This window comes from Mizuhopecten yessoensis, unplaced genomic scaffold (genome assembly GCF_002113885.1).
Source record: "Mizuhopecten yessoensis strain PY_sf001 unplaced genomic scaffold, ASM211388v2 scaffold11097, whole genome shotgun sequence".
Lineage (NCBI taxonomy): Eukaryota > Metazoa > Mollusca > Bivalvia > Pectinida > Pectinidae > Mizuhopecten > Mizuhopecten yessoensis.
The window spans coordinates 1,410,557-1,424,042 of NW_018408878.1; the positions used below are offsets into that span (position 1 = coordinate 1,410,557).

Genomic DNA, 13,486 nt, shown 5'->3' on the forward strand with positions numbered 1-13,486 from the left:
CTCAGTCGAGGAAGATTCTGTAACATCCCAACGGAGGCTTACGCCTCGGTTGGGATTTTGTTACAAAATGAGGGCATTAGCCCGAGACTAAGTATATGTCTTTTGCTAGACAAACTAATTCTTTGTTGGACACACACTGGGATGTACAGTGCTTCTTTTGTTATAGTCACTGCTCATAGCTAGGGTTGTTTACTAATATTTCATACAACTGCACACTTAACAATGGGGCAAAAAAACAAAAAATCTTAGCGAGCTCTTTTAATTCAAAGGTGCACCACTCATGATTGCAGCATCCAATCACAAAGTAGGTTACAGACTGCGTTTTGTGCTGCTGTGGTAGTATTACAGGGTTTCTGATTGGCTTGTCTCACACTGTTTCGCCCGCCATTGTAGGAAAGGTACAGATTTAGGGCGATCGGAAAGTCTGAAAGGCCGGGCTGACGGCCGGGGAGATCGACCAACCCGTGACCGACAACGTGCAAAAAGGTAACAGGGTCACACATCACCCAACAGGCATGTCGTGGATGGCTGACTTTTGATTTGGATTTCTCTTTCTTCCGAATGCTGCATGTCATTATGTTATGTTCAGCTTGCATGTTTTGTTGTAGAATATTTTTTTCCTTGTTTTACCGTGTTGTAGATATTTCTCTGAACGTTTATGTCCCGAGCAATCAAGTTGGAATGGTATTACATTTGTTCGTCTGTCTGTAGACACAATCTTGTCCGCACAACTTCTCCGACAGTTTTCAGCTGAATTTCATGAACCATGAATGATGTAGACAACACATTTGAAGTCGTGCACCTGTGATAAATAAATATTACGATTCAGACATTTTTATGGGAGTTACGCCCCTTTTCTGATATCCTTATGCATATTTTGTCTGAAGTATTCCTACTAAGTTTCTCAAGCGATATTTATCGAACTTTGTACGCATCAATACCCTTCAGAATTGTGCACTTGCAGTTTATTTTGGATTTCAACCACTTTATTAGGAGTTATGCCCCTTTTCTGATTTTTCACTTATTTATTTTGTCTGAAGTGATGCTTCTTTCTTTTTCACAGATATTTATGAAACTTTGAAAACATCTTTTACAAAAACTTTTCAATATCACAATGTTACCGTTAAGGTATAAGGATGCCATAGCCAAGTTATTCAAACACTGGTTGGCTTGACCAGTCTTGAACCCTTTCACCCCTTTGTAGTTTTAGTGGACTCTACCATGCATTGATCTGGATGAGTCCGTTATGGTCTACAGTGGTAAAAGGGTTAATGTCAATTTTCAAAATGCAAATTTTATGAAAAATCTTTTTTTTTTAAATTTGATATATTTTGAAGTTTTCGTGATAAAATATTAAGTATGGACGTTGAGCTAATGAGAATTTGAACAACACCAGACAGCACTCACTAACTGCACGGGGACCAGGGAATGTAGACAATATGGCATGACAGTATGGTTTTATGAGAGAAAAAAATCTTCTATGGCGATTTACTGATATAAATCTTTTGCCACTTTTTCTTAGACAAGATAATTTTTTCTACAATATTATCATTGAGTAACAATAAATAAAAGGGTCCTAGAGCAAAAAAGTACTGGAAAATATTCGCCTTTCGACGGTAAATCAAATTTCAGCCAATGTTAAATCTGTCCTTTACATTTAATTACTCAGTATATTATGTTGTTAACATATGTGTTAGCTATAATGATAAATTCTGTCTCACTGTGAAGGACAAAAAAGGCGAATATTGAACTGCAGGGAAAATTGCTTAGTATTAAATAAAATCAGATCACAAAAATAAAATTACCGAAGTAAACTTATCAACAAAAGAAATCACCCTGAAATTAAATTCACCACTTCTTAGACTACTTTTTTGGTAAAAGCATAATATTTGGTTTCGGATTTAATTTTGTTTATTTTGTGGTATTATAAAAAACCACCAAAATATAATTCCAACAAAATGTTAAACCCACGAAATATAAACTAAAAGAAACCATTAAATAAACTATTGATTTAATTATAAATCCATGTTGTGTTTACATTTAGACACAAGTCATGATTAAAGGTAAAATTATCGTCACAGGCACAGAGGTAAATACTTGTGACAACAGCGTGTCAATCAAGTGTTACATTTGTAACACAGTTACATATTGTTCTTTGTATGTAGACTATAGAGGGTGAGTAAATCTTGCCCGGTCTTCGCTGTAAAAAATTAACATGCACTGTGTCGTCACGCCTGTCAATTTAAACCTCTTACTTACCAGAAAAAAATACAGGGTTTAAAGATATTGAATCCACGAAGTATAATCCCAACAAATTTGTCCCCATACAAAAACAACGAAATTTAACCCCAACGGAAAAAAAAATCCCCATACAAAAACAACGAAAAATATATATGCATTTACAGCATGTTTACAATATGTTTACAGTATGTTTACAGCATGTTGTAACTTGTTAGTTCTGGTATGTTTATATATAGTAACGTAGAACTAATTATCTCAACTGCCCGCCCTTACAAACTAACCTCACCTGTCCCTACCTGTCCTCGTCGTTACAGTAATTAGTACCTCTCACCCTTTGTAATGTTATCGGTGTCGTCGTTGTTATCATTTCATTGTTACGTGTTATCGTTATCATCTGTATTATAACCTTTTTTTATATGTTATCAATTGACATCATTTTCCTTCTGACTGTCGGACCAATTTCACAATCTTTTCCCCAACTTGTAGTGATGGTGTAAATCTAGCATGCACACAACTTGTCCCAGGGTTCGGGATTTATGAAGAATACAAACACTTTCCTTGTCCCCTTCTTATCGTGGTTTGTAAAATATAGGACGCATGTTAGGTTCCCCAGGGAGTTGGGATCCGCATAACTTGCACCCTTCTGATATGTATTCTAGGAAGCATGTAACCCTTCCTAGCGTGGGGATTGATGAAAAATACAAATACACGCCTTATATGTCACCTTCGTAATCTAGAAACTAGGTAACCTTTTCTGGGACTGAGACTATAAAGCCTACAAACACATGAGTTTTACCCTCCTGATGGTGTTTTTTTTTTTAGGAAGCATGTAGCCTGCCCCAGGGGTAGGGATTGGTCAGATATACATTCATCACCTTTACACCCTTCTGACTTGTGCCTCTTTGATATATGGAATGGAGAATGGCTTTAATCTCAACCTTTCAGCAGAAAAGCACATCCTATTTGTATGCCTTTTGGTGATTTTGTATCTGTTTGACTGAAAACGTATTGGCCTAGGGGAATGTATATTCTATTACAGCTTCAGGGATTCAGGGGTTTTGTTACAGCTTCAGGGGTTCTCTGCTTTAATTCTTATGGTGTATCAATTTATAGCCACAATCACATTGACAAGGGAGGTTACTCTCAGTTTTATAATAGTTGTGTGTGTTACAATGACAAGGGGCAATTACTGTGAGTTTCATTGTACTTGTAGATGTATATTCTTTTTCACATTGTTTTGAAATGAAGAAAGAGAATCGTATTGTTTTTGACATGAGGTTTTTGCTCTGAATTTATTTTGTAGCAGACAGATTAAATTACCAACTATTTGTCGATTTTGTTGGATTTTCCTCTTTAGGTCATCTGAGCTTTAGCTCAAGTGACCTATTGCTATCCGTCTTCGTCAGTCGTGCGTCGTCCGTTAACATTTTACATTTACCAACTTTAGCTGAAATACTGTCAAAGGGATTTCATTAATATTTCATGGGAATGTTACTGATAACTCACTGACCAAGTGTTGTTATTGTTCGGGTCGATCAGAAATCCAATATGGCCACAACGGCCTCAATTTAATTTTTTTTTATTTCAAACTTAAAGTCAAGTTCTATTGGGCTGATTTAACTGAAACTTGGTAGGAATGATCAACTCGTGGACCTGATAAAGTGTTGTTATTTTTCGGGTCAATCAGAAATCCAATATGGCCACCACAGCAGCCATTTTGAAAAACTATTACAAACTTAAAGTCAAGTTCAACAGGGCCAATTTAACTGAAACTTGGTAGGAATGATCGACTCATGGTCTTGACAAAGTCATTGTTATTTTTCGGGTCGATCAAAAATCAAATATGGCCGCCACAGCCGCCATTTAAAAAAAAACTATTTTAAACTTAAAGTCAAGTTCTACTGGGCCAATTTAACTGAAACTTGGTAGGAATGATCAACTTATGTTCCTGACAAAGTTATTATTTTTTGGGTCCATCAAAGATCCAATATGGCCACCATGGCTGCCATTTTGGAAAAAAAAACTATTTAAAACTTTAAATCAAGTTATAATAGGCTGAATTATCTGGAACTCGGTCTAGGAATGATCAACTCATTGTCCTGACAAACTTAACTTTAAGTTATGCTTAACTATTTTTTAATCAAATTTGTCAGGGATGATTGACATCATTATCTCCACTTCATATTTTAACAACAAAAATGAATACTGTAGGACTCAGGTGACCGTTAAGGCCCATGGGCCTCTTGTTATTACAAATGAATTACCACCGGATTCCCTCCCTTTGTTGTGTTTTAGCTGACACCTTATATTGTATTAATTGTGTATTTTTTTCAGTGACCTAGATAATGTCAACACTTCTGTTTTGCTGACCTAGATTTGGATGATGTCTTATTATTTTTGTTACAGTGACCTAGATTTACATAATATCAATATATATTTGTGTGTTACAACAACTTAGATATGGATCATGAGATCTTTGTATTTGTGTTACAATGACCTAGATTTATGTGATGTATTCGTAATTGTGTCATAGTGGCCTAGGTTACAGTGACCTAGATTTATGTGATGTATTCGTAATTGTGTGACAGTGGCCTAGGTTACAGTGACCTAGATTTATGTGATGTATTCGTAATTGTGTCACAGTGGCCTAGATTAAGATAACATCTTTGTATTTGTGTTACAGCGACCTAGATATGGACGACGCCATTAAGGCTCTACACAACAACTCTGGCAGTTCATCAACATCAAGTCTTTCAAATAGGTAAGTATATTTTGACTTGTGAGAGCTACTGATAACTCGTAAAACTTCACAATTTAGACTAACTGATACCTTGGTTCTTGAAAGCTGATCTCAAAATTAATTTTGAATATATCCGGGTTCTCAAATACATTGATTATTCAAACATGTTTTCATGGTGGTAGCAATTTGAAGTTATCAATCAAGATTCTCACTCAAAATTATCTGCAAATATTGCAAGATATTTGAGCAGTGTTAAGCAACTCAAATAGCCATTAGCATGTAAAATTGGTTTTGGAAAAGGTGTAGAAGTTGACCAGATTATTGGTTAAAAGATAACCATGAGGGGAAAATGCTAAGCTTAGACAAGTCTCCGATTTTTAAACACAATGTGTATGATATAATTTTAGGAGTGTTGACAGCCCGAGTAATTCGCTGGATGCGGTCAACAACATCCCACAGTCCCTTCAGGACGATGACTCGGACTATGATGTAGAACAAGAGCTGCCCACTCTGAAGTCAGTCCTTCCTGAGGATGTGTATCGTCGACTCAAACCCAAGGAACGCAAGCGACAGGACGTAATTAACGGTAAATAAGACCAGGTGTAACACACAGTGGTATCTCATTAACAGCCGACTACCTGCCAAAGTAGCCTACTTTCGTCAACCTTGAATTTGCTTTTTTTTCAGGAAACGTTTAGGTCAACATAATAGCATGCGAACATTTAACCAGCTATTCTTTATAAATCAACCACCTGTTTCAAAATTTAGGGAGAAAACTGTTATAATGTGTAAAGCAGTGCAAAACGTGATTTTTTTTCTGTACCAGTTTACAAAGATATATCTGGGATTAGGTATAGACTTTTATATAACTGCCTAGAAAGAAATTTATTCTTGATTGTAGCAGTAGGAGGCACGGTAGTCTAGTGGTAGGACGCAGGGCTCGTGACCGAAGGGTTGCGGGTTCGAGTCACGGCACGGCACTGTGTTGTATCTTTGAGCAAGATACATTACTCTGCTTGTTCCAGTCTACTAAGCTGTAAATGAGTACGTGGTTGGGCAGTGCTAGAATTGTTGAATGCTAGCTGTTAGCGCCGAAATGGCAGCTCCGGCTGTATGCTTCCAAGGAGTTGAGAAAGATATTGGCTGGTTGCAAAGGCCCTATAACCAAGGATAATAATTTGTAAACCACTTTGAGACAACCTACGACCTAGGTTGTGATAAAGCGGTATATAAGAGCCTCAAATTACTATTATTTTTATTATTATTACATGAATTTTTTTTGTGCGCTTTGATAACAACTTCTTTACTCTTTCATTTCAGAATTAGTTTATACTGAAAAACGCCATGTACGGAACTTAAAGATAATGGAGAGTTTATTTCAAAAGCCTATGGTCCAGGACCCTAATATCTCAGAGGAATTTACCAAGCTGCTGTTCCCAAACTTGGACTATATGATCCAGCTCCACTGTAAGTGTTATTACCTCCCCTATTAGTATCATTTATCTCCCCTGTCAGTACTAGTTATCTCCCCTGTCAATGCTTATTATCTCCCCCTTTCAGTACCATGTCAATGCTTGTTATCTCCCCTGTCAGTACCATAATCTGCCTTGTCAGTATCTTGTACATACTATCATCACTAGTTATGTCCCCTTTGTTACCAGTTACCTCCCTTTTTGTTTTAGCTACCTTGACAGAATCAAATATTACAGTGCCAATAACAATGACCTTGTTTACAGTAAATATGATATTTACACAAATGTTTGTATAAATATTCCTATTAGATTATCCTCAAAAATGACTAATTTTGTGTATTAATAATTTTACAGTTTGAAAATGGAAATAAAACTAATTTCTTATTTTGTCTAGATGTTTTCTTGTGATGTTCTGTTGACTTTCAAAAAAGAGGTATTTTTTAGGTGAAATAATAATTCAAAAAATTAAATTGTCAATATTTTATTGTTGCAGGTGCATTGAATAATGATTTAAAGGCAAAAAGGAGAGAAAACAAGGTTATTGATGAAGTCAGTGAAGTGTTATTAAAAAGGGTAAGTAACTTTTACGAGAGTAAACATCTTTTGTTATCTTTTCTACCTTATACTGTATACTGGGAAACCTTCACCCAGTCAAATACTGGCCCTTCACCAATAAAATCCATGTTTGTCAAGTGTAAATTTCACCTTCCACATGTTATATCCACCCTCAAGATGAATTTGCCCTCATTGCCATTAGTGAAAAAGGTATACAGTATTTTTCCCTTAGTTCATCAAACCATGGAAAGTGCTGTAATGGAGGTCAGTTATTCAAAGTACTGGAAAATAGATGCATCACAGACAGTTTCTGGATTTTTATACTCCCGTCAAATTTACTCCCGTCACATTTGACGGGAGTATTATGGTATGGGTTCGTCCATCCGTCCGTCCCTACGTCCGTCCGGCGTAAACTTTTGTTTGTCCAGCAATCTCCTACATTTTTATGACCAATCTCTTTGAAACTTGGTATACATTATAATCATGATATGAAGTTGTGTCTCCCTTAAAAGAATTTTGATTCAACAATTTTTGCAAAAGTTATTGCCCTTTGTTTATTTCAGTATTTGATTTTTGTCCTGCAATCTTCTCCTACATTTTTTAACGGATCTCTTTGAAACTTAGTATACATTATCATCATGATATGAAGTTGTGTCTCCCTTAAAAGAATTTTGATTCAACAATTTTTGCAAAAGTGATTGCCCTTTGTGTAAGTGGAAGAATATTGGAAACTATTAACATGTACAGTCAAACTTATATTAAGAGACCACCCTTGGGAAGTACAAAATGTGGTCTCTTATGCAAGAGATCTCTTGATACAGGTTCAGTTCACAATAAAATCCTTACAATTAGGAACATTAAAATTGGTCTCTTAACTCTGATTGTTTCTTGATGAAGACTGTTGTATGAGCAGGTTGAATTGTATTCTTTTCTACATGATAATTTTAAAGCTGTTGTAATTCTTTTTAATTAATTGTAGCAGTACTTTGTGGTCTCTAAAACCAGAAATTCTCTACCCCTTTTCCCCAAAAGACTTGCACTAGGTAGACTGTGCTAGAAAATTACAAAAAAAAGTGCTTCAATTTTGTCCAGTCTAAATTTATACCAGGAAATTGCAAGAGATTTCTTGAAAAAGATCAGGAAAAATTCTCATAAATTGTCTTGAAAAGTCTGTATGAAACATTCTCAAGGCCAATAAAGATTAAATGTATCTGGTATTGTAATTAAGTAAAAGTTTGAGCTAATTTTGCAATACTGAATAAACAAGATAATATTGCATGAAGAACCATATTGATATGCTATGAAGTACATATCTCATTAGTATGAATTTAACAGCTAAGGTACGACAACATTTTAATACTTAACCCTCCATAAACTATTCACATTGACTCTTGGCTTGGCCTAAGTATGTATATTATATCGGTTGCAGAAGACATTAAACGGTGACAATAACTGGCTAGGCTTGATATGTTTTTTTGTCTTTTTACAGTTTGACAATGAAGAAGGGGAAGCATTCCGTAAAAATTGTGCCATATTTTGTCGAAACCAGCAACATGCGCTGGACATGCTCAGGTCAAAACAAAAGAAAGATGCACGGATATCAACGTTTTTAGGGGTAAGTACATGGTAAAGAGGTTTTTTTGGGAGGGGTTAAGTACATGTAAAATACTATAAAAGATATTAATTGTAAATTAAAAACTTTATTTATTTTACAACATTAAGAGACAAGTTTGTTAAACTTACATTAATAAATCTTGATGGCCAAGATGAGAATACAGAGGGTCTTAGTGCTGGGGAAAATCGGAGTACAAAAAAAGGGTGGGGGGAGAAAGACATCCTGATATTTAGATTCAAATTGTTTTGGAAAATTTTCACTTTTCTGTACATCTGTAAGTCTTGTCTTGTTGCAGGAGGCTGAGAGCAGTAACCTAATGCGTCGGCTGCAGCTAAAGGATCTCATCCCCACACAGATGATGAGGCTGACCAAGTATCCCCTACTAATAGAAAGTCTCAAGAAACACACACTCTGTAAGTCTGGCCTGAAAATAACTTCAAAGCAACACATACTCTGTAAGTCTGGCCTGAAAACAACTTCAAAGCCTGTTCTTTTTAGAGATCGAAGAATATTTGATAAAAGATTCTTAAAATAATTGATTTTACATACAGTATAATGGGAAACTGTTGCCCAGTTGAATATTTGTCCTGGTAAAATTCATATTCACCCAGTGATAATTTCATTTAATTACTACATGTATATGCTGCATATTGTGTACTTATATGTACTGTTGTGATAAATTGGTCTTCGTTGCAGAGGGGGAAAAGGGGGAAAGTTGAACTGCAACTAAAAAAATCATGAAATTACAATGTAGCTATAGGGTATGTGGTGTACTTAAATTCACCGTCATCATAAGTTGGACGTCGTTGCGAGGGGGAAAAGAGTGAAAGTTGAATTATTACAAGAAACATGTAATAACAATAAAGGGTATGCGGTGTCCTAATGTTCACTGTCGTGATAAATTCACCCTCCTTACAGAAGGGGAAAAGGGTGAAAGATGAACTATAACTGAAAAAATATCCCTGTGTTAAGTAATTAATTTATTTGAATTCCAACATGTCAAATACCCCGGGTCTGACAACTTTAACGTGGTAAAGTAACGTAAAGTTTGACTGTATGTGAACGTGTTACAGTGGGGTCCGAGGAACACACAAAGCTGGAGCGGGCACTCCAGTGCAGCAAGCACATCCTGGAGTATGTAAATCAGGCCGTCCAGGACTACGAGAACATCTACAGACTGGAACAGCTACAACGGCGTATGGAGAGGAAAATCCTCACCGATTACATGGCGGAAGAACTCAAGGTAAATTGTCCATAGTTGTTATTGGTCAAGGTGGCAATCATGGTAACAGTCGTATGATTCTTCCTCTTTCCAAAGGATTTTCTCTTTTTCCCTATTTTTCCATGATTTTAAAAGTTCTTAATTTGTTGTGAAACAATAAATAAAAAAATTGAAGTTTCTACGGATTTGAGGTGCGTTCCCCCTTTTCACTTCGATTTCCTCCCTTTTTTTCCTAATCGCCATTTACATCCTCTCCGTGGTTGTAATCGGTTATTGAAGCAGCTGGGAATGTAATCGGTGACTGGCTGTAATTGATTTAAGGTATTGGTAGTGACCAATGATTTTGTCGGCCAGATAGGGATTGCAGTATTACTGGTTTTCTTATCGCGTAAGTATGTTGTATGATAGTAAATAATGTTAAAATTAAATCTACCCCTGTGCAAATTCAGTTTCAATGTTAATATGAAAACAACACGTACAAAAAATGGCTGCCACAAATGAAATCCAAGTGAAGACCTTTCTTTCAGCACAACCTAAGCATGGTAGATTTTAGTGAATACAGCATACCGGTAAATTTTTCCCCTTTTTCACCCTCAGTTTTGAGGTAAACCTTTTCACCCCTATGTAACTTTAGTAGATTCTACCATGTTTTGATTTGGATGAGTCCATTATGGTCTACAGTGATGAAAGGGTTAATTTGATCGTAAGAGCAAACAATTGTAAACAACAGAATATAAATAGTAAAAATTAACATTGGGGACAAAATGGATTTTACTGTTAAAGGGGCGAACATTTCTCAGTATACAGTTATAAAAACATACAATTCAGCATACTAGGTATATATTAAGTGTTGTATTTTTGATTAACTCACTCACCCCTACAATTTTAAAATGGACTTGCCCAGTCAATGATTTGGTAAGGTTAAAATGTGACTTTAGAGGTGAATGGGTTAGCAAGCTCACAAGATGAGTTTGTTACAAGTCTGATCTCTGTTTTGCAGACCCTGGACCTTCGAGCTCACAAGCTGGTGCATGAGGGCCCGCTCACCTGGAACATGAACCAGCGGAAGAGTCTGGACGTTCATGTAATTCTCCTAGAGGACCTCTTCGTACTCTTACAGAAACAAGACGACAAGCTTGTCCTCAAGTGTCAGAGCACACAACTGGTGGCAGGGAAGGAGGATGGCTACAAATACATGTTCGCTCCCGTCCTCAAACTCAACAACATCCTCCACACCAACAGCAAAGCTACAGGTAAATACTAACAAATTCATGTTCGCTCCCGTCCTCTAACTCAACAACATCCTCCACACCAACAGCAAAGCTACAGGTAAATCGTAACAAGTATATGTCATGTCTTTTCCTCAAATGAAAACATCATCCTTGTCACCGACTGGTAGGCTACATGTTCTTAGTGTTGTGTTTATCACAAGTAAAATGATACTGTGTTTCCCATGTTAGGCTGTAAACAGTTAGGCTTACACACCAGTTAGCGAATTTTCTATCATTTCTCCATAGTGGCCCATGCATTTTTAATTGGGAATATTTCATGGTATTTTTTACAAAATTGGGAAAATTTGTACATTTCACAAAATACACAACTACATTGTCAAAATTTGGGGAAATATGCAGTGATTTTGAGAAAATGCAGCTTAAATTCTCTTTAAGATGTTGCCAATTTCGACCACAAATGTACAAAAATAACGTCCCTGCAGGTAAGGCGTAAGAATTGTATCTGCTGCCCCCATTGCATGATCGTAAGAGGCGACTAAATTTGGGATCTTATCTTTTCTCTTCTTTCTTAACAACTTTCTTCTTCCTAATGTCTCCCTTGACAATGCCTCACTTTTGGCCTTTAGTTGAGCTTTCGCCCCTGTGAGGAAGGCTTTGAGTTCTGTCCCCTGGCTGAGACATACCAGAGTCTGTAAAAATGGTAGTTTCTACTCCTGCTTAACGCTCAGCAATTTAGGAGTGGGATGACTGGTTCGCCCGTCGTCAGTATAATGTGACCGGGTGGGGTGTCCTGCTGGGTGTCTTCGGCAGTATGTTTCAGTGAGGTAGCACTATAAAGTCAGTATCAGTTCCGCGCTATCACAAGGAGATAAACACGAACATATCGCAGCCTCCCAAAACACACACACATACACTACACGCATGCATCTTGCACGCATGGGAGGCTGTCCTTAAATGACCATAGCTGTTGATAGGTAAACCAAACCAAGTACAAAAATAACACAAGTCAGTTGTGGTGATTCACATGATCCAGCAACAAAATCACAAGTAAATTCCTGGTTTTGATTTAATGTATTAGTGAGCTTACAAACAAGTGTGTATTGTGTTACAGATAAGAAGGCATTCTTTGTGGTGTCCAAGTCACAGATCTACGAGCTGTCGGCTCACACGGCCGATGAACAACGCAAGTAAGTCTTCTCTGTCCTGATGGATCCCTATACTTGTACACAGTTGAAAGCCCAGTTGAAAATGCAAACATCAAACACATCATTTATTTGAATGCTGTAAATTATTAAGTTCCTTGAGTAACATTTAATTGTGTGTTGTGGTCTGTATTTACAATTGATCTGTTGTGGAGGTGTTACGTGTATTGCACTTTGACCTATTATATTTTAACCTGTATTGATATAACTTATGTTGCCCTTTGACCTGTATTGATGTCACCTACATTACCCTTTGACCTGTATTGATGTCGCCTTCATTGCACTTTTACCTGTATTGATGTGGCCTACATTGACCTTTGACCTGTAATGATGTGGCCTACATGGACCTTTGACCTATAATGATGTTACATATATTGTTGTTTGACCTATAAGGTGTTACATATACTATCCAATTGACCTGTAAAAGTGCTTCTTGTTGCCCTTTGACCTATATAGATGCGTTATATTTTTGGACATTTGACCCTTTTAGGTGGTGTAAGTACATTAAGGATGCAGCTGATGCCTTCAAAGATAAGCACATCAAGGCGACGGTGACTGATGTGGCCAACGCGCAGCCGGAGGTTATCAGTCAAGAGCGTGACACACTACGGGTAGAAAACCGAAGGTACAGAGTTACTTCCCCTTGCGCATATCACACTATGTCAAATTTCTGATCTAGTGCTCTCCCTTTTATCACCTGTTCTTTAACTAATGTCCCTAGCTCTCGGGTTAAATATCCAATGAAAGGAAACAAGAACCAGACTTATACTTTTGAGGAAATGTATTTTATAAATCTGCATGTGTTTTACTTTAAATCTGCATGTGTTTTACTTTAGATACTATGAACGTGATGCATTTTTTTGCACTACAGGACGAGCGGTTCGAGTACAGGTGGTGAGTTCATGGCAGAGCAGGTTGAACTGTCGGAGGAACCTGGTCTCATTCAACCTGAAGATATGGTCATTAAGGATGCTGTCACATCTAAAGCCTCACCAGTCCTCACTCCGCTAGGTATGTTCTCATGTCCCCCTCCGCTAGGTATGTTTACATCACCCCTTCCCCTCCGCTAGGTATTTTTACATGTCCTCCCTAAGGTATGACCACTTTTCCCCTACCTCCCCCATTCTCTTTCTATCCCTATAAAAAGTCCCCAACCACCTTGATATGTACACCCCATCTTAACCCATCTTCCCCTTATCCCCCCCCC

At 37.1% G+C, this 13,486-nt stretch overlaps 1 protein-coding gene across 17 annotated transcripts in view; it reads left to right on the top strand.

Annotated features, from left to right (window-relative positions):
- Positions 1 to 13,486, top strand: part of LOC110465684 (rho guanine nucleotide exchange factor 11-like) — a 140,657-nt gene that overhangs the window by 105,823 nt on the left and 21,348 nt on the right. For 16 of the 17 annotated variants that reach the window (XR_002464641.1, XR_002464640.1, XR_002464639.1 and 13 more), the window contains 12 exons: positions 394 to 486; positions 4,925 to 5,002; positions 5,389 to 5,567; positions 6,302 to 6,448; positions 6,947 to 7,026; positions 8,498 to 8,623; positions 8,919 to 9,036; positions 9,697 to 9,866; positions 10,846 to 11,098; positions 12,189 to 12,264; positions 12,770 to 12,904; positions 13,151 to 13,290. Coding sequence is in view for 14 of the 17 variants with exons in the window: in XM_021521660.1 (XP_021377335.1) it covers positions 394 to 486; positions 4,925 to 5,002; positions 5,389 to 5,567; positions 6,302 to 6,448; positions 6,947 to 7,026; positions 8,498 to 8,623; positions 8,919 to 9,036; positions 9,697 to 9,866; positions 10,846 to 11,098; positions 12,189 to 12,264; positions 12,770 to 12,904; positions 13,151 to 13,290 (1,595 nt within the window). In the remaining 3 variants the exon portion in view is untranslated. The remainder of the gene's footprint in view (positions 1 to 393; positions 487 to 4,924; positions 5,003 to 5,388; positions 5,568 to 6,301; positions 6,449 to 6,946; positions 7,027 to 8,497; positions 8,624 to 8,918; positions 9,037 to 9,696; positions 9,867 to 10,845; positions 11,099 to 12,188; positions 12,265 to 12,769; positions 12,905 to 13,150; positions 13,291 to 13,486) is intronic. The other variant, XM_021521658.1, reaches the window with a different exon arrangement.